The 20,228-nt window shown below is 44.9% G+C and overlaps 1 protein-coding gene across 5 annotated transcripts in view; it reads right to left on the reverse strand.

Annotated features, from left to right (window-relative positions):
* Nucleotides 1-273: 273 nt before the first annotated feature.
* RALGPS1 (Ral GEF with PH domain and SH3 binding motif 1) overlaps nt 274-20,228 on the reverse strand; it is a 659,487-nt gene continuing 639,532 nt past the window's right edge. For 4 of the 5 annotated variants that reach the window (XM_077484871.1, XM_077484870.1, XM_077484869.1 and 1 more), the window contains 4 exons: nt 17,810-17,902; nt 14,531-14,636; nt 4,707-4,819; nt 274-1,065 (listed from right to left, as the gene is read on the reverse strand). In XM_077484871.1, coding sequence (XP_077340997.1) covers nt 1,036-1,065; nt 4,707-4,819; nt 14,531-14,636; nt 17,810-17,902 — 342 coding nt within the window. In that variant the 3' untranslated portion in view covers nt 274-1,035. The remainder of the gene's footprint in view (nt 1,066-4,706; nt 4,820-14,530; nt 14,637-17,809; nt 17,903-20,228) is intronic. The other variant, XM_077484868.1, reaches the window with a different exon arrangement.

The raw sequence follows: 20,228 nt of genomic DNA on the forward strand, positions 1-20,228 counted from the left end.
TGGGGCGACTTGAAGTCGGATCTGAGTCGCCTCTGTGTGAACCGGCACTAAGAGTTTATTTGGGCACAGGAAGGAAGTCTTTAAAAACTTTTTTCAGGCCTCTTTTTAGCTTTTGCTGCAAGTGGATGCATAATCCCCTATCAATAACTATCACCAAGGTGCTTTTTACTGCACAGAGAGCCTATCGCCAAATGGCCCCATTGAGTGGGGGGGGGGGGGGGGGGGTTATTACATGGAACTTGCACTTGCTTTCAGAGAAGTATAGAAGCAAAGTCTGGGTGGACAAAATGTTTAATAACAAGCACAATACACCATTCCTTCCATTGGGCACTTCCTGTCCCTACATGTTATACTAATATAGTAAATAAAAAAGGAAAAACAATGTACATTTTAGGCTACTGGACAATTACTTTAAAAAGAAAATTCCTCATTTCAGACCATAAAATATTAAGATTGTGCCAAAATGCATGTCCACAAACACACAATAATTAACAATTTATACAAAGTCCTTGTTTTATCCCTTTTTTTTTTTTTTTTTTAAATATAGAAAAGTTGGAGACAGCCAGTTACAAAACTGTTGTTTGCCATGTCTTTGTCACGTTATTGTAAGTAACACTGTAAATGTTTTTTTTTTTTTTTTGTTTGTCCAATCACAAAAGAGTTTAAACCCAACATGGGTCAATATAGAATTGTCTGGCACTCAAAGCAGCTCAAGTTTTTAAAAATTCACTGTTTATAAAACCAGTAGGCAAAAATTAGGAAGTCTTCTGATAACCGGCGTCCGTCCCGTACTGGTGTCTTCAGCACAGCTAGGTGAGACTTGGCTCTTTTGTTCTCATATGTGCAAAGTCTGTTCTAATACACACAAGGATGACATTTTCTTTTAAAACTGCTCAGGACTCCAGGAACTTTCAGTGGAAAAGTCTCTTTTTTCTTTTTTTTCAAAACAATGTTCTAGGGTTTCTTTTTCTGTTGGTGTCCGATATCCTCCTCCCTGGTTTTTGGCACTTTAAGCTGTGAAGCCGGCTGTCATGGTCACTCAAAAGACATGAGATTAGTGGGTGCCTGCAAAACAGCAAAGGACAAAACTTAGTTATTTCTCTTAAAGATCAGATCACAATTAAATAAAATCTTATGCTGGCCATACACACGATGTGAAAAATCAGCCGAACCAATTTCTGAAAAACGAACATTCGGCCGTGAACACAAGTGTTAGTGCCATCATGTAATGACCGATAAATCGCTCAGTGGACATAAAGGAATGCATTTTTTTTTATATAAATATATATAGTCCACAGTGGAGTGTATTTCCACCCTTACATTGAGCACTTCCTGTACTGTTAACCAAGCCTCCTTCTCAATGCAACGTTTCTATGGCAACCCTGCTTCCCTGTTCCTAGCTGACTTGTTTATTTCATAGTATTTACTTGTGCTGATGTCTAATGTTTCCCTTTGTCAGACTTAGCTTCAGCTGATAAGACTGCAGTAGTGGCCAAGTTTAGACTGTATGTGAGGTCACATGGTGTGTAGGAGGAAGCTCTGAGTGATTAGCAGAGTTCAGTGTTGTGCCGTAGGAAGTCCTGATAACAGATAGATAAGACATGGAGAGTGTGCCGTAAATCAGGGGAGATCTGGGCATGCTCAGTGACTTCATTCTACAGAACAACAAGTATTACAACAATACTAAGCAAGTAAGGAGATATCTACAAGCCGTGTTCATTAGGGTTTTTTTATGCTGATTTACATGGGACAAAGTTGTGGGGGAGGGTTTACAACCACTTTTTAAATGACTTTTTTTCCCCCACAAATACGAGCTTTCTTTTGGTGGCATTTGAGCACCTCTGTGTTTTTATTTTTTGCGCTATAAACAAAAATGACAATTTTGGAAAAAATATATTTTTTCACTTTTTGCTACAATAAATATCCCCCAAAAATATATTTCTTCCTCACTTTTTAGGCTGCTATATATTCTACTACATATTTGTTATTTTAAAAAATAATCACAATAAGTGTATATTGATAGGTTTGCGCAAAAATGATAGCGTCTACAAATTAGGGGATGGATTTATGGCATACTAATGGCGGTGATCTGTGATTTTTTTTATTTTTTTTATCAGGACTGCGACATTGCGGCAGAAAGATCGGACACTTTTATATTTCAATGGTTTTTATTGAAAGTTGCAAAATATGTTTGACATTTTGGCATAAACTTTTTGCCATATCTCAAAGTATGTATACAACAAGCTCTTCACAGAAAAGCAACGTACTAAATGCCGACCAGCACATTTATCATTCTATTATTGCATTTCCAGAGAAGGCTAAACACTAAACCAATTAACAATTCTGTGGTCTGGAAAGTAATTATAATTATCGCCCTGTCCCCCTATTCCCTCACACCCCACTGGAGGGGGGGGGGGAGGGGAGGGGAATCGCCATGACCACAAACATCTCCCTGGGGAGAAGAAAGGAAAGAGTAGAAGTAGGAAAAAGGAAATTTCAGAAAGAAGAGAGATAAGAAAGAGAGAGATGTGCACTCCATAAGTGATTTGGTGGGTCCCTGGTATCTTATCGAGAGTCTGACAAATATCTTATCCAGGGGTCCCACACCTTGTCAAATTGGGCTCGCTTGTCCTGTAGGATCGCCGAAAGGCGTTCATTTACCATGATCCATGTCAACTTATTTCTAACAAAGTCAAAAGAGATCGAGGGCGTCTTCCATGATCTGGCAATTTGCTATTCTGGCTGCCATAAAGATGAAGGCTACAAGTCTCCCTGCTTGTTTGGGGGGTACCTGCTAAACGGGTGTCCCAGGAGCGCCTGTTTTGGGGATTTGATTAAGTTCACCTGTGTGAGTGAGAAGATAAAATTGTATAGGCGGATCCAAAAATGTTTCACTTTGGGGCAGGACCACCATATGTGAAACATCGTTCCCTCCAGACCGCAAACTCGAAAACAGGAGGGTGAGGCCCCTGGAACAAACGAGGCTATTCTTGTTGGTACCATCTAAGCAAAATCGTATAATTTGCTTGGATTGATGAGGTATTTATGTATGATTTCGATGCACACTGGGACATTGTGGACCATTCGGCAAGAGTGAGAGTCTTGCTCCCACTTTTTCATGTAGAACATTGTTTCTGAAGCTGATGTCAAGATACTATAGACTTTAGATATGAGGCCAGTGTGATTATCAATGGATCTACATAAATACCCCATTGGGGTGGACGTGGTTATATTGGCTGTGTTTTGCAAGGAGTGCAAGAAATGTGCTATTTGCACATAATAAAAGATTTCTGAATTTGGAAGGAGGTACTTCTCTTGAAGGGATTCTTGTGTTAGAATCCCCCTATGGTCATAGAGATCAGCTATGCGGATCAGGCCCTTGTTTGTCCACCAGGCTAGTGACTGGGAGTTGAGACCTGGGGTGAAATCCGGATCGCCCACTACGGGGGTCCTTGGGAGTGTGTGGGGACTTGAATTTATGAATTTTTGACAGTCTGTCCCACTGCTCAATGAGGATGATGGTGTAGGACACATCATGATTGGTCTGCTTTTGGTTTCAACCACATCAGGTGGCTGATTGGTTTAGTAGGATATAGGGTTGATTAAATTTTCATCCAGGTGGGCTGGGGTGTGAGAGAGTGAAAGCGAATTAGCTGTGGCAGGTGTGCTGCATAGAAGTATTTTGCCAAATCCGGGACTCACAGGACCCCCCCCCCCCCGCCTTAGGAGTGTGAAGGGTGCGTTTATTCACCAGAGGTCTCTTGTTTCCCCATGTGAATTTTGAGATCTTGTTTTGGAATTTGCGTAGGTCTACCGTACTAATGGATATCGGCAGTGCTCTAAATAAGTAAAGTAACCTCGGCAGTAGATTCATTTTAATTGCGTGCAGTAGATCGGACACTTTTGACACAATTTTGGAACTATTGACATTTATACAGTGATCAGAGCTAAAAAATAGCCACTGATTACTGTATAAATGTCACTGGCAGGGAAGGGGGTTAACTGTAGGGTGGGGGATGGGCTACCTAGGACATGACAGAGATCACTGCTCCTGATGACAGTGAACAGTAGATCCCTGTCACGTCACTAGGCAGAACAGGGAAATGCCTTGTTTGCATATGCGCCCGCTATGATGGAGGGAAGAACGGGTACGCCCTTTTGCCCACCCGTGCCATTGTGCGCTGGCCGGAAAGCGGTTAAATAAAGTTCTTAATTTGCTGCAGTGCCAAGAGAGCTCTGTTTGCAGTCTTCTGGATCAGGTAAATGATGTTGCTGCCGTGGGGGCTGTACCTAGACCCTGCCATGAGCAGTATGTGGGGCTGGCCTGTAATGTGACCCTAAGGCACCTATTTTAGTTAGCTTTTGGAGTGTTTTACAGGTCTGGAGTCTGGCTACACCTGTCAATTTAAGCCTGTCCCTGAAGCATCTTTTGTGGTGTGCCCACCGGAGGGGTAAAGAATGTTTGAAATGTGCCATATTGTGTGCAAGGAGTACTTCATTACTTGCAGAATGCAGCAAGTGAAGTGTTTGCACTACTCCTTGAAGCAGCGCTGAATAGGTACCAAGCTCAGGACAACTACAATTTTTTTTTAGAAACATTTTCGCAAAGTTACCCGCCATATTTTTATTCCCAAAGTTATTGAACCTAAGTAAGGCAGATACAGATAGCAAAGAGGATGGAGATGGTATAAAGTTGTCCCTCTTACCATCTGCTGCGTCTCACTCACCGGCGGCCTTCCACTCTTACACGCATCATCCAAGTGTTTGTGCCACAAAATTGCATGGAATCGAGAGCTTGTCTGGAACTTGTAAACATTCCCTAAACAACAAAATGACAGAAAATCTGTTTAATTACACCCAGTAGCGGAGACGGGCAGCACCCCATCATAAGAGACGGAAATAATTCCGAAAATGCTTTCTGCCTGGATCTGCTCGCTCCAGTGAATGGTTCTGACTCCTGTTAGGTTTAGTTTTTTTGCTGTGGGTCATGTCAGGAAGATTTCCCTGATCCTGTTTCAGAGACGGAGTAGGAAGAAAAAGATCGTAACCGTCTTATTCACCAGAACTCTTCGCCCCAGTGGAAGATTTCTCTTCACCGCCCATTTCTGTGACGATGTAAAAAGCTTGAATTTCCCATCATCTTTTACACCCGAGACCATGAGAACCTCTCCCACAGGGACACAGACAGCAATAAAACTTCCACATTCTATACAACAGTTTAAAAAGTTGTGGATTATACATTATATACATTATTGTCATTTTTAGAAATTACTTTTTGAATCTTTTTAAATCTGCAGACTTTGACTTTCCTGTTATGGCATGACCGCCGCCTGGCAATCGCTCTCCTGCACATTCACCCCGTCACATGCTCCGCCAGGTAAAAAAAAAAATGGCAAAAAATTGTATTTTCTGGGTAAAAAAAAAAGCATGACAACTGTTTTGGTACACAGTGGTTTATGTCTATCTTAACCACTTTCAGCCCCGGACCATTTTGCTGGCCAAAGACCAGACCACTTTTTGCGATTCGGCACTGTGTCGCTTTAACTGACAATTGCGCGGTCATGCGACGTGGCTCCCAAACAAAATTGACGTCCTTTTTTCCCACAAATAGAGCTTTCTTTTGGTGGTATTTGATCACCTCTGCGGTTTTAATTTTTTGCGCTATAAACAAAAATAGAGCGACAATTTTGAAATAAACGCATCATTGTTATAATAAATATCCCCCATTAATATATATTAAAAAAAAAATTTCCCTCAGTTTAGGCCGATACGTATTCTACATATTTTTGGTAAAAAAAATATCAATAAGCGATTATAGATTGGTTTGCGCAAAAGTTATGGTGTTTACAAAATAGGGGATAGTTTTATGGCATTTTTCTTAACAATTTTTTTTTTTTTTTTACTAGTAATGGCGGCGATCAGCGACTTTTATTGTGACTGCGACATTATGGCGGACACATCGGACATTTTTGACACATTTTTGGGACCATTGTCATTTATACAGCAATCAGTGCTATACAAATGCAGTGATTTCTGTGTAAATGACACTGGCAGTGAAGGGGTTAACCAGCGGGTGGCAGAGTGTAGGGGTTAAGTGTTCCTAGGGGCGTGTTACTAACTGGGGGGCTGTTTTTTTTTTTTTTTGTGAACACTGATCTCTGCTTCAATCACATGGAGAAGAGATCAGCGTTGCTAGGCAGAACGGGAAGATGCTGTTTACAACAGCATCTCCCCGTTCAGCCGCCCTGTAAGACGATTGCGGGTATCCCCGCGGCGATCGAGTCCACAGGACCGGCAACCTGACTCATAGGGGTCCCAACCGGCACGTGAGTGCGCCGCTGCGCACGCGATGGCAGGGCGGCATTTAAAAATGGACGTACCTGTACGCCAATATGCCGACGTACATCCGCTGTGAATCGCCGGAGCCGTGATGACGTCACTCCCACGCATGTGCACGGGAGCCGACACTTGCGGCACATGCGCCGTATACAGCGGTGCCTGTCTTCGGGCAAATATCTCCTAAACTGTATAGGTTTAGGAGATATTTCTTGGACCTACAGGTAAGCCTTAATCTAGGCTTACCTGTTGGTCAAAGTGGTTTCTAAGGGTTTTCAACCACTTTAAGTGGTTAATGAGCTTTGGCTCAGAGAAGACAACAGTGTTATTGGGTCATGTTCAGATATGGCTTTACCTTGAATTTTTGGATGTTACAGTGAAATGTGATTTGTGGAAGTATTCCTGAACCCCTTGCAGTAATGTCCATCACCGAATCATGCCTGTTTTAACACCGTTCCATCAGAGGCCCCGAAGATTATGGGCATCCAGTATTGCGTTTCAGCCTTGTCCTCTGCACAGAGATTTCTCCAGATTCTCTGAATATTTTTATGATATTTTGTACTGTGAATGATTCTAAATTTTAAATTATTTGCACGCTTTTAAGATGCTTTTTTCTTATACTTAATCCAGCTACTGACTTGTTGACAATTGACCTAGTTAGTTGCAAAATATCTTCCAGCTCTTCCTTGTTAGAACCGCTCGCTGCCCGATGCGTCGCTTCCACTGACTTTCAATTGACCTTTTTTTGTCTTAAGATGGAAAACATTTGCCATGTTTTCTATTGTGAATAAAATATGAGATTTCATTGCATTCTGTTTTAATGTAGATTTTACACTGTCCAGACTTTTATTTGAACTGGAGTTGTATAAAACGACACAATATCCACACAAAACAATTAAGCATGATTTTTTTTTGCAATGTTTAGTTCCTTTCTGTTTCCTCCTCACCTCACTCCTTCAGTCTCCTCTCACATTACTGACATATCAGCATGGATGTCGCACCACTTCCTTAAACTAAATCTCTCTAAAACGGAACTATTAATATTCCCCCTTCCATGACTTTTCAACCAAAATCAACACGGAAACCATCAGTCCCTCCCCCAGGGTACTCGGTGTAATCCTAGACTCTGACTTGTCATTTCAGCCTCCAGTCCAATCGTTGTCAAAAGTTTGTAGATTTCACCTCCGTAACGTCTCTAAAATTCACCCTTTTTTTAAACAAACAAAACCACCAAGATCCTCATTGACTCCCTTGTTATCTCTCGTCTTGACTATTGCAACTTCCTTCTCATTGGCCTACCGCTCCATAGGCTCCTCCCCTCTTCAGTCTATCATGAATGCTGCTGCCAGACTTATCCACCTTACCAGCCGCTCAATGTCTGCCAACCCTCTCCTCCAATCCCTACACTGGCTCCCAATCAGCCAGCGAATTAAATTCAAAATACTAACCACAACATACAAAGCCATTCACAACTATTGTACTATTATCTGCCTTGTATATTATAAAGCGCTGCGTAAACTGTTGGCGCTATATAAATCCTGAATAGTAATAATGGGACAGAGTACATGGAGGACCATCTTCCTAGGTGCCCTGTAACTCTAGCTCAGTGTTTCTCAACTCCAGTCCTCAAGGCGCCCCAACAGGTCATGTTTTCAGGATTTCCCTCAGATGGAACGGCTGTGGTAATTACTAAGGCAGTGAAACTGATCAAATCACCTGTGCAAAATAATGGAAAACCTGAAAACCTGACCCGTTGGGGCGCCTTGAGGACTGGAGTTGAGAAACACTGCTCTAGCTGATGTTAGGCAGCCGTGAGCTATCCTGCCAGACATTTCAGCTAGCGAGGAAATGACCGCTTTGCTAGAGGACACCCGTCTCTGGCTTCCATCACGTGCCCAAGGCAAGCATTGGCAGGAGGAACGCAGATGGAAGAGAGATGTGTTGGCTTGCTTCAAGTAAATGCAGGGAGGTAGAAAGAGGCACTGTCTGTGTTACAAGGCACCTTGGAAGATGGGACAATATACAAATACTTTTCCCAAGGCGTCTTTCAGGACAGCACCTGAGAGATAGCGACTCCACCCTCCTCGTTAGGAAACACCTTCTTCCTCCAGACTTTAAAGGGAGGCGCCTCCCTACCACACATCAGTTTTTGTGTTTCCTCTGGCCCGGAGGGAACACCTTTTGGGAGGGAGTCTGTTTCTCTTAGGTGTTCCTGAGGGACTAGGCTTCTTTCCCTTTTTTTTCCTCCTTTAAGAGACCCGCTGTCCTCCCGACCTACCCACGCCTCGTCAGCGGTAGCAAGCGGGCTCCTCTTCCCCTCTTGTGCTCGGAGAGAGCCGAAGATTCGGTGGCCCGCACGTTCGTAGGCGCGCGTGTGCCGCCGCCATGTTTTTTTTTGGCGGTCGCGCCGGAAGTGACAGAGCGGGTCATCGGGTCAGCTGAAACGTCGTTTCCGGCGTGGACGCAGGGGGGAGGACAGGTGCTGGTGCCTATTTCCGCTTCCGGTCCGGTGCAGCTGCACGGCGTGACTCCGGAGGCGGCGTTTAGCCACAAGTGGATCTCTGCACACCTGTTATGGAAGATTCAGCGTCTGCAGCGGTGGGGACAGGCACAGGCACCAGCAAAGCCCAGGTAAGAGGCAGCAGTCTGGCGTTTGGTCTCGCTCTCTCTCCTTTTTTCCCCCCTGGTGGCAAGGGGCCTGTCTGGGCACTAGAAGCTGACTGGTTTCTTCTCAGTGCACCTGTGTGGTGATCCCTATCAAAGCTGAGACTGGGTCTCACTAAGGGTTCCCTGTTTTTTTTCCCTTTTTTTGTCTTTTTCTTCATAGGCTAAGAGCTCTGACCCAAGGAAAAGATGTCCTTCTTGCAGGGCCAAGCTGGGAGAAAATTGGAAGAAAACCTTATGCAGTCCCTGCATTACTTCTTTAGTTAAGGAGGAATCTGCCTCTGTATGTGAGGATCTGGTGGCCTCTGTAAAGAAGGAGCTGTACGCCACGATCCAGAATTTTCGTGACTCACTAGCAAACCTGGCTGCTAGTCAGCCTTCCACTTCAGAGTCTTCCCAGGGGTCTCTCTCAATCCCGGTGTTAGAATCTCTGCCTGAAGACCCTTCAGATAGGGAAAAGCAGTCCACTGCTCTTTCCGTTAAAGATTCGGAAGAGGAGTTGGAGGATTCTGAGGTAGCCCCCTCTAAATTCAAACTGTCCCTTGAAGAGGTCGATGGGCTCCTTAAAGCCATTCATGCTACGCTTGGTTTAAGTGAGGAGAAAAAGGAATTATCACTCCATGACCGCATGTATGCTGGGTTGGATGAGCCTAAGGGCCGAACATTCCCAGTTCATCCGGTCATCTCTGAGGCCATTAGGAAAGAATGGCAGGATCCAGAGAAAAAGCCCTTTTTCTCCAAAGCCCACAAAAGGCGTTTTCCTTTCGAGGAGGACCCTGCAGCAGTATGGAACAAGGTGCCCAGACTGGATGCCGCCTTTTCCCAGGTTTCAAGGTCCACAGATCTGTCCTTTGAGGACATGGGAGTTTTGAAAGATCCGATGGACAAACGCATGGATCTTTTGCTCAAGAGATCATGGCAATCAGTTATGAGCAATTTAAAACCAGCAATGGCCACAACGTGTGTAGCCAGAAACTTAGAATACTGGATTAACCAGTTAAAGTCACATATAGCCGCAGATTCCCCTAAGCAGGAAATTTTAGATTCTTTTCCTACCCTGATTACGGCAGTGGCTTATGTTGCAGATGCCTCAGCTGAGGCAATTAAGATATCAGCCAGGTCAGCAGCTCTAACTAATGCTGCAAGAAGAGCCTTATGGCTTAAGACCTGGCCGGGTGACTCGGCTTCAAAGAATAAGCTGTGTGGGTTACCCTTTTCAGGAGACTTGCTCTTCGGCTCTGACCTCGATAATATTCTTGACAGGACAGCCGATAAAAAGAGATCCTTTCCGGTCAAAAAGAAAAAGCAGGTACCAAAACGTCTTTTTCGACCTCAAAAAACTCAGGATCAGGACAGCAAGTTGCAGGGGAGAAGGAAAAGTTGGTCCGCCCCGAAGCCGAAGGGTAGAGGCGGAATTCTCTTCCGTCCTCCTACACAGGCCGAAAAATCGCAATGACTCGTCTCTGCGGGTGGGCGGAAGACTACAAGAATTTCTTCCGCAGTGGTCAGGGATAACTTCAAATCAGTTTATCCTGACCATTCTCGCGCAGGGTTACTCACTCGAGTTTGTCAACGACCCCCCAAAAAGGTTCCTGATTACCAACACCCCGCGGGACCCAGTAAGGGCCCTGGCCATGAAGTCCTCTCTAGAGGAACTGGTGCAACAGGGCGTAGTAGTACAGGTACCCCTGCAAGAACAGCAGGAGGGGTTTTATTCCCATGTTTTCCTAGTAAAGAAACCGACAGGGAAATTTCGGTTGATTCTCAACCTAAAACCTTTAAACGAGTCCATAAGGTACAGGAAGTTCAAAATGGACTCAATTTTTTCGGTCAGAAATCTGTTGACGCCAGGATGTTTTATGGCGTCAGTAGATTTAAAAGACGCATACCTACATGTTCCGATCTCTCCCCAGTCTCAGAAGTTTCTCAGGCTGGCGGTGAGGTTGGGGGGTGTGGTTCATCATCTCCAGTTCAGGGCCCTACCCTTCGGCCTGTCATCATCTCCCCGAATTTTTACCAAAATAATGGCAGAAGCTTTAGCGCCACTGCGTCTCCAGGGAATCGCAGTTATTCCTTATTTAGACGATCTGCTGTTTTTCGCCCCATCCAGCGAGGAATTGCAGACCAATCTAGGCAAAGCTCGCAGCCATCTGGAGGCGTTGGGTTGGATTTTGAACCTCCAAAAGTCGTCCCTAAACCCATCTCAGGAGATTCGGTTTTTAGGGTTTCTGATAAATTCGGCGGAGCAAAAGATCTTCCTTCCCTTAGACAAAAGGGACAGGATTTCCGGTGCAGTGTCTTTATTACAGACCAGCCAAAATCTGACAGTAAGACAGGTTATGTCAGCTTTGGGGGTTCTGACTTCAGCAGTCCAGTGGGCAAGAATGCATTTCAGATGTCTGCAGGCTTTCCTTCTAAGATCTTGGGATCACACAGTGGCATCCCTAGAGGCAGAGGTGAGAGTGTCAACCCAGGTAAAAAGGGCCCTATGGTGGTGGAAAAGACAGGATGTCTTATCGGAAGGGTTAGTCTGGGCTTTTCCAGTCGGGAAAAGACTAACAACCGACGCCAGTTCCTGGGGGTGGGGAGCCCATCTAGGAACACGTTTCACTCAGGGGTCCTGGGCCAAAGAGGAGACAGTAACACGTTTCACTCAGGGGTCCTGGGCCAAAGAGGAGACAGTAAGGTCCTCAAACTGGAGAGAGCTCAATCAAGGCGATTGCCTTAGCTCTGGAATTGTTTGTTCAGGAGCTTCAGTCCCATCACGTCCAGGTCCTAACAGACAATGCCACGGCAGTGGCTTATTTAAACAGACAGGGGGGTACAAGAAGCAGGTCGCTTCAGGTACTGGCCATGGAGATTCTTCGGTGGGCGGAAAAACATTTGTTATCCCTATCAGCAGTCCACCTAAAAGGGGATCTAAACAGGGTAGCGGACTTCCTAAGCAGAAACGCTATTCGGGAAGCGGAATGGTCTCTAAACCCGGAGGTATTCACAATGATTGCCGGAAAATGGGGTTTACCAGAGGTAGACCTGTTCGCCTCAAGGGTGAACGCCCAGGTTCCCCAGTTCTTTTCCCTGGACAGTCACGATGGCTCGCTGGGCACAGATGCGCTAGCTTATCCATGGGAATTTCGTCTTTGTTATGCTTTCCCCCCATTTCAGTTAATCCCGTTAATTTTAAGAAAAATTCAGAGGGAGAAGGTGCCAGTTATTCTAATCACGCCCTTTTGGCCAAAAAGGGCTTGGTTTTCGACAGTTCTAGGCCTGGCAATCAAGCCTTGTTGGCGTCTGCCCCTCAGACACGATCTGTTGTTGCAGGGCCCAGTGAACCATCCAGGAGTGGCCAGCCTGGCCCTCACGGCCTGGTTTCTGAAAGGCAGCTCCTTAGGAGCAAGAGGTTTTCCAACCGTTTGATCTCGACCCTTTTAGCAAGTAGGAAAAGGGTTACGAGGGCCATTTATTCTAAGGTCTGGAAGCGTTATAAAACTTGGTGTTTGTCAGCCGCCCAGGTGACAGGGAGCCTTGTCTCCATCTTGGAGTTTTTACAGGATGGAGCAGACAAGGGACTGGCAGTTAGTACCCTGAAGGTGCAGGTAGCAGCCCTGACAGTGTTCTTAGAAAAATCTGTGGCCTCAGATCCGCTGGTGATCAGATTCTTTAGAGCTCTTAAAAGATCTAGGCCAGCTCCTGTTAAGGTTTTTCCTAGATGGGATTTGTCGGTAGTCCTACAGTCTCTAACAAAAGGGCCTTTTGAGCCTCTTGTGGAGGCTTCCCTTAGGTTTCTCACATTAAAAACCGTTTTTCTGATTGCCATTGTCTCTGCACGCAGGATCAGTGAGCTAAATGCTCTGTCAGTTAAAGAACCATATCTTTCCATTTTTCCTGACAGAGTTATTCTTAGAACAGACGCAAAGTTCTTACCGAAGGTAGCTTCAGTGCAGAACCGTATACAGGACATAGTACTGCCAACCTTTTGTGTTAACCCCAAAGGAAATAAGGAGACTTTTTTCCATACTTTGGACGTCAGGAGGACTCTGCTGAGTTATTTAGAAAGGACGGAGTCCTTCAGGCGTTCAGATTCACTGTTTGTACTCTTCTCAGGAAGAAAAAAGGGTTTTCAAGCTTCTAAAGTTACTTTAGCTAGATGGCTGAAATTAGCTATCTCGGAGGCATATTCCCAGGCAGGGTTATCTCCTCCAGCAGAAATTTGTGCACACTCAACCAGGGCTCTGGCGTCTACGTGGGCAGAGAGAGCTGGTGCCACCCCGGAGCAGATCTGCAAGGCGGCGACATGGTCGAGTTTTCACACATTTGTGAAACATTATAGACTGGATCTCACTTCTGCCAGCGATCAGGCGTTTGGCAGAAAGGTCCTGCAAGCTGTTGTCCCGCCCTAAGGGGTAAGTCTCTGTTATCCTCTCAGGTGCTGTCCTGAAAGACGCCTTGGGAAAGACCAAGTTAGACTTACCGGTAACTTGTTTTCCAGAAGTCTTTCAGGACAGCAAGCATCCCGCCTTATGGTATTATATTATGCTACGCTGTGACTAACGTATGTGTTTATGTGTTCCAGCCGGGGCCGGAGGTTCTCTTCTACAACTGATGTGTGGTAGGGAGGCGCCTCCCTTTAAAGTCTGGAGGAAGAAGGTGTTTCCTAATGAGGAGGGTGGAGTCGCTATCTCAGGTGCTGTCCTGAAAGACTTCTGGAAAACAAGTTACCGGTAAGTCTAACTTGGTCTTTCCCCTTTGGGAACTGAATACTGTGTGGCTTTTCACAGGCCTGATCAATATAAACATTTTACAAAAGAACAGATACAATTTGATTGCCTTTTCTGACTTTGGTTACAGGATTAATTGGAATTGATGGCGTGCTAAATAGTTTACACTTTTCCCCATACTGTGCAACAGTCCGGCATATATTGTTGTTTTAAAGCGGGATTCCACCCTAAAGTGGAACCTCCGCTGATCGGATCCCTCCCCCCCTCCGGTGTCACAATTGACACCTTTCAGGGGGGAGGGGGGTGGAGATACCTGTCAAAGACAGGTATTTTCACCCACTTCCGGGCATAGACTCCCGTGGGAGTCTAAGCTATTTCCTGCCCTGCCGCGCTGTCTGCTGGGACACACACGGGTCCCAGTGACAGCGCGGAGATTTCCTATTGCACGGCGTGGCTCGCGCATGCGCAGTAGGGAACCGGGAAGTGAAGCCGATTCGCTTCACTTCCTGATTCCCTCACCTAGAATGGTGACTGCAGCAGCCGAGCGATCGATCGGCCTCGGCATCGCTGGATCCCGGGACAGGTGAGTGTCCATTTATTAAAAGTCAGCAGCTGTAGTATTTATAGCTGCTGGCTTTTAATATTTATTTTTTTTGGTGGAATCCCTCTTTAAGTATCATTTACCATATATATGTTTCACATAATCTTCCTGATTGAATCATTGCAGTTGCACAATATTCACATTTTGTAAGGTTGTAGAATACATCAGATTCTGGTATGTGGAGATCAGACTGAGGAGAAAGCCAGCTTACCTTTATCCGGGTTGTTAAGCTGAAAAATATTTGGATGTTCTGGGTCATCTGGTAATACCACCATCCAGCCCAGGATTGACATCTTCTTATTGGGAGTGGACTTGTACTGAAAATAAGACAGTAATTGTTGAAAAATGTGAGATTTGCAGAGTAAATGTATCGCTTCAGGTCATTTATCGGTACTTCAAGGATTCTCGCTAAATGTACACTGCTCAAAAAAAAAATGAAAGGACCACTTTGAAAACACAGTAGATCTCAATGGGGAAAAATATCATGCTGGATATCTATACTGATATGGACTGAGTAATGTGTTGGGAACGAAAGGATGCCACATCTTTTGCTTTTCAGGGTGTCTTTGAATTCAGCCCGCTGTAGGTTGATCATTTTAATTTCAAAGTGAATAAAAATATGCAGCAGGCTAGTCCATTTTGCTAAAATTTTATTGCAGCAACTCAAAATGGTACTCTATGGCCTCCACATGCTTGTATGCATGCTTGACACCATCGGGCAAGTATCTAATGTTCCCAGGGCAAAACTGAGCTCCTGAACAAACTGAGGTGCAACCTGGCAGCGTTGGATGGACCGAAAAACATAATCTCACAGAGGTGTTCTATTGGATTTAGGTTAGGCGAGTGTGGGGGCCATTCAGTGGTATAAATTCCTTCATCCTGCAGGAACTGGCTGCATACTCTTGCCACATGAGGCCGGGCATTGTCGTGTACCAGGAGGAACCCAGGACCCACTGCAGGGTAGGGTCTGACAATGTGTCCAAGGATTTCATCCCGATACCTAAAGGCAGTCAGGGTGCTATTGTCTAGCCTGTGGAGGTCTGTGTGTCCCTCCATGGATATGCCTCCCCCAGACCATCACTGACCCACCACAAAACCGCTCATGCAGAACGATGTTACAGGCAGCATAATGTTCTCCACACCCTTTCATGTCTGTCATATGCTCACCGGGTGAACCTGCTCTCATTTGTGAAAAGCACAGGGCGCTAGTGGGCAGACCCGTCAATTCTGGTGTTCAATGGCAAATGCCAATCAAGCTTCAGGGTGCTGGGCAGTGAGCACAGCGCCCCACTAGAGGACGTCAGGCTCTCAGGCCATTCTCATGATGTCTGTTTTCTGATTTGTTTGGTAAGAGACGTTCACACCAGTGGCCTACTGGAGGTCATTTTGTAGTGCTCATCCTGTTCCTCCTACCACAAAGGATACCAGACCTACTGATGGTTTAAGGACCTTCTACTACCCCGCCCAGCTCTCCTAGAGTAACTGCCAATCTCCTGGAATCTCCTCCATGCTCTTCAGACTGTGCTGGGAGACACAGCAAACCTTTTTGGCAATGGCACATATTGATATGCCATCCTGGAGGAGTTGGACTACCTGTGCAAACTTTATAGGGTCCAGGTATTGCCTCATACTACCACCGACCCTAACCAAATGCAAAACTAGTGAAAAACAGTCAGAAAAGAGGAGCGGGGGAAAAAAAAATGTCAGTGGCCTCCACCTGTAAAACCATTCCTGTTTTTGAGGGTTTCTCATTGTTGCCCATCTAGTGCACCAAAGCAGCTGAAACTGATTAACAACCCCCTCTGCTACTTAACCACTTGGTTCCCACACTACGTCTATGGACGTCATGGGGTTTCGGTGGTTATATCTAAATGATGCCTGAGGCTACAGACATCATTCGGATATTGCTGTTTTCAGCCGGCGATTCCCTGCACCATAAGAATGATCATAGCGGCTGTTCCGCCGTTTGATCGTTCTTACGGGCGGCGGGAGGGGACGCCCCCCCCCTCCGGTTCTTCTACCGACTCACCGTTTCCATCGGTGAGTCGGTCACAGGATCCGACGGCCCCAGCATGTAATCATAGAGATTTCCGGCGGACTAGATTGTCCCCGGAGTCTCTATGATCGTTCGGAGGCTGGGCGCGATGTTATGACGTCACGCCCGGCCTCGGTATTCAAATTAACGGCGCCGATCTGGCTAGGAAGCCAGGATCATTTTTTTTTTTTTTTTTATTCTTCCCAGCCTAGAGGTGAGATGTGGGGTCTTATTGACCCTCCCCCCATATCTCACTGTAAAGAGGTCCGATCATACCATATTCATATTACAAGGGATGTTTACATTCCTTGTAATAGGAATAAAAGTCAATTTTTTTTTATTTTTTTTTTTAGTGTAAAACTAAAAAAATAAAAATAAAATTAACAATAAAAAAAAAAAAAATGTAAAGCGCCCCTGTCCCCGTGAGCTCGCACACAGAAGCGAACGCATACATAAGTCCCGCCCACATATGAAAACGGTGTTCAAACCACACATGTGAGGTATCGCCGCGAACGTTAGAGCGAGAGCAATAATTCTAGCCCTAGACCTCCTCTGTAACCCAAAATATGTAACCAGTAAAAAAATTTAAAGCGTCGCCTATGGGGATTTTTAAATACCAAAGTTTGGCGCCATTCCACGAGCACGTGCAATTTTGAAGCGTGACATGTGGGCGTATCTTCATCTATCACATTATGCAAAAAAATTGGGCTAACTTTACTGTTTTTTTTTTTTAAGCATGAAACCGTTTTTTTTCTGAAAAAAGCGCATTCGAAAAATTGTTGCGCAAATACCGTGCGAGATAAAAAGTTGCAACGAGCGCCATTGTATTCTCTAGGGTCTTTGCTAAAAAAAACATGTATAATGTTTGGGGGTTCTATGTAATTTTCTAGCAAAAAAATTAGGAATTTTACATGTAGGAGAGAAATGTCAGAATTGGCCTGGGCGCAAAGTGGTTAACTAACCAGATAAATATCCCAGGAGTTTAATGGACTCGGTGCTATAATCTGATTGAAAAGTGTTCCTCTAATTTATTTGAGCAGTGTATTTTGTGCTTATGACTTGACTTGTATTCCGCACATTTGCTGAAATCTTTCAAAATGTGAACCACCCGAGAACCTCTGCTCCTTACTATATAATCACATAACTATCTGCAGTAGTGTAGTAAGGAGCGCTGCGCCCCAGCTTGTAGTTTGGGCATAGAAAACCTCTAGTAAAAGTTTCAACAGAGAAAACTTCCACTTCAGTAAAAACTAGACCAGTGCCAAGGATGCCGTATAACATACAACACGCTTCTGCCATTTGATTTCAAGCTCTGTGCGGGTGTCTGGCAAAGGCTGTGAGCCAAGTATAGTGGCAGGTGAGGTGGGAAATGTTTTTAAACTGTTGCTTTGCAAAAAAAATAATAATAATAATAATAATAATAAAGACAGGATACTCTTAACAACAAATACTCACATTTTTCCTTTCATTCCCCCGTAAAGACTTGGCCCCGAAATACAGAAGTGTAGACCCTGTAAGGGTCACCCAGTAACGTGTCCAGGAGGTTAGCTGAATACAAAGAGGAACGTTATTAGTTGTAGTAATTGCAGATAAGCATTGAGAAACTGTGAGGGCCGTTCACACAAGGAACTGTTTTTTTTTTTGTTTTTTCCATGCATTCTCAAATGTACACTAACATGTCTTTGCAATGCATTTTTGACATAGGGAAGGACAGGTCATTAACCACTTTCAGTCCCGGACCATTTTTCTGGCTTAAGACCAGACCACTTTTTGCGATTTGGCACTGCGTCGCTTTAACTGACAATTGCGCGGTCGTGCGACGTGGCTCCCCAACAAAATTGACGTCCTTTTTTTCGCACAAATAGAGCTTTCTTTTGGTGGTATTTGATCACCCCTGCGGTTTTTATTTTTTGCGCTATAAACAAAAATAGAGCGACAGTTTGGAAATAAACGCATCATTGTTATAATAAATATCCCCCAAAAATATATATATAAAAAAAAAAGTTTCCCCTCAGTTTAGGCCGATACGTATTCTTCTACATATTTTTGGTAAAAAAAAAAATCACAATAAGCGATTGATTGGTTTGCGCAAAAGTTATAGCGTTTACAAAATAGGGGATAGTTTTATGGCATTTTTATGAAAAAAAAATTTAATAGTAATGGCGGCGATCAGCGATTTTTATTGTGACAGCAACATTATGGACACATTTTTGGGACCATTGTCATTTATACAGCAATCACTGCTATACAAATGGGGTTAACCAGTGGGTGGCAGTGTAGGGGTTAAGTGTTCCTAGGGGCGTGTTACTGACTGTGGGGGGGCTGGGCTTTGTGTTAGTAAAAACTGATCTCTGCTCCAATCACATAGAGCAGAGATCAGCGTCACTAGTTGCTAGGTTTACAACGGCATCTCCCCGTTCAACCGCCCCGTGAGACGATCGCGGGTATGCACGCGACTGGACTCACGGGGGTCCTGACTGGCACGCGAGCGCGCCGCCGGCGCACACGCGATGGCAGGGCAGCATTTTAAAATGGACGTATCTGTACGCCAGTATGCCTGCCCGTGCCATTCTGCCGATGTACATCGGTGTGTGCCAGTCGGAAAGTGGTTAAAGCAGCTAAGCTTGTGTTTTTTGTTCTTGGTCACAATTACATGCGACTATGTTTTGCGGAAAATGCATTAGGCTGTACTTTTTTTCAGTGCAGTGCAATGGCTTGAACTATGCTCCTTGGCTAACACGGGTGTTATACTGTCTATGCAGTGGGAATGTTTTGTATCTGGTGTGATTGGACCCTAAGACCCCTTTCACACCGGGGACGCTTTGCAGGCGCTACAGCACTAAAAATAGCTCCTGCAAAGTGCCCTGAAAGAGCCGCTCCTTACATTCCGCTGGAGTGGTGCACTGGAAGGATGGTAAAAAAAAAAGTCCTGCTAGTAGCATCTTTGGAGCTGTGAAGTAGCGGTATGTATACCGTTCTCCTGCCCATTGAAATGAATGGGGCAGCGTGCCTATACCGCTGGCAAAGCGCCGCTGCAGCAGTGCATTGCGGTGGTTTTAACCCTCTCTCGGCCACTAGCAGGGGGGGTAAAACCGCCCCCAATAGTGGGCGAATAGCGCAGCTAAAACGATGGTAGCCATTTTACCGCCGGTGCCTGCACTACCCCAGTATGAAAGGGGCCTAATAGAGGAATTACAGACTTCTATTGTGAGAAGGAGCAGTGAAGAACTACTGTATGCTATATTTATACAGGGCTGACCTTTTTGATCCTGTTATCTCACTGCTCATTAAAGCGGAACCGTCAGTCATTTATTTCAACTTTCCATCGATTAAATCTTCTGCTCTTGTTGTTTTATCTTTTGGATAGTAAAACATTTTTTTTTTTCTGCCAGTAAATAAATACCTTATACAGCCCACTTCCTGTTTCTGGCCTAGGCTGATGACATCATACACAGCTCTTTCTCACTCTTGTGAGAGTTTGCCAGGAAGGGAGGGGGGATGAGTCATAAGAGGGCCAATGAAAGCTGCAGGTGTGCCTCTCTGTAAATCCAGGAAGTGAACAGGCAGCAGCTTCAGCTGCCCACAGTTAAAATGGCTGCAGCCAGACTCAGTGGAGGGAGATTTCTGCAGCATATTTGGCAAGTACAGAATCGCAGTATATATAAAATAACATGCAAAGTGGTTGGAGGGAAGCTTCGGAATGGCAAAGATGAATTTATTACAAATTATGTGAGCAGACTGCAGTTCCTCTTTAAGAACAACAGACGCTTTGCCATGTGATCATGGAGCTCAGTGACATTCTTTTTGGTCAGCTGACATTCTCAGAAGATAATTATAATTTGGTAACATATGTGAAGTGTGAATTTTAATGGTA

The sequence above is a fragment of the Lithobates pipiens genome, unplaced genomic scaffold (assembly GCF_037356315.1).
Source record: "Lithobates pipiens isolate NorthernLeopardFrog02 unplaced genomic scaffold, aLitPip1_a1.2 Scaffold_166, whole genome shotgun sequence".
Classification (NCBI taxonomy): domain Eukaryota; kingdom Metazoa; phylum Chordata; class Amphibia; order Anura; family Ranidae; genus Lithobates; species Lithobates pipiens.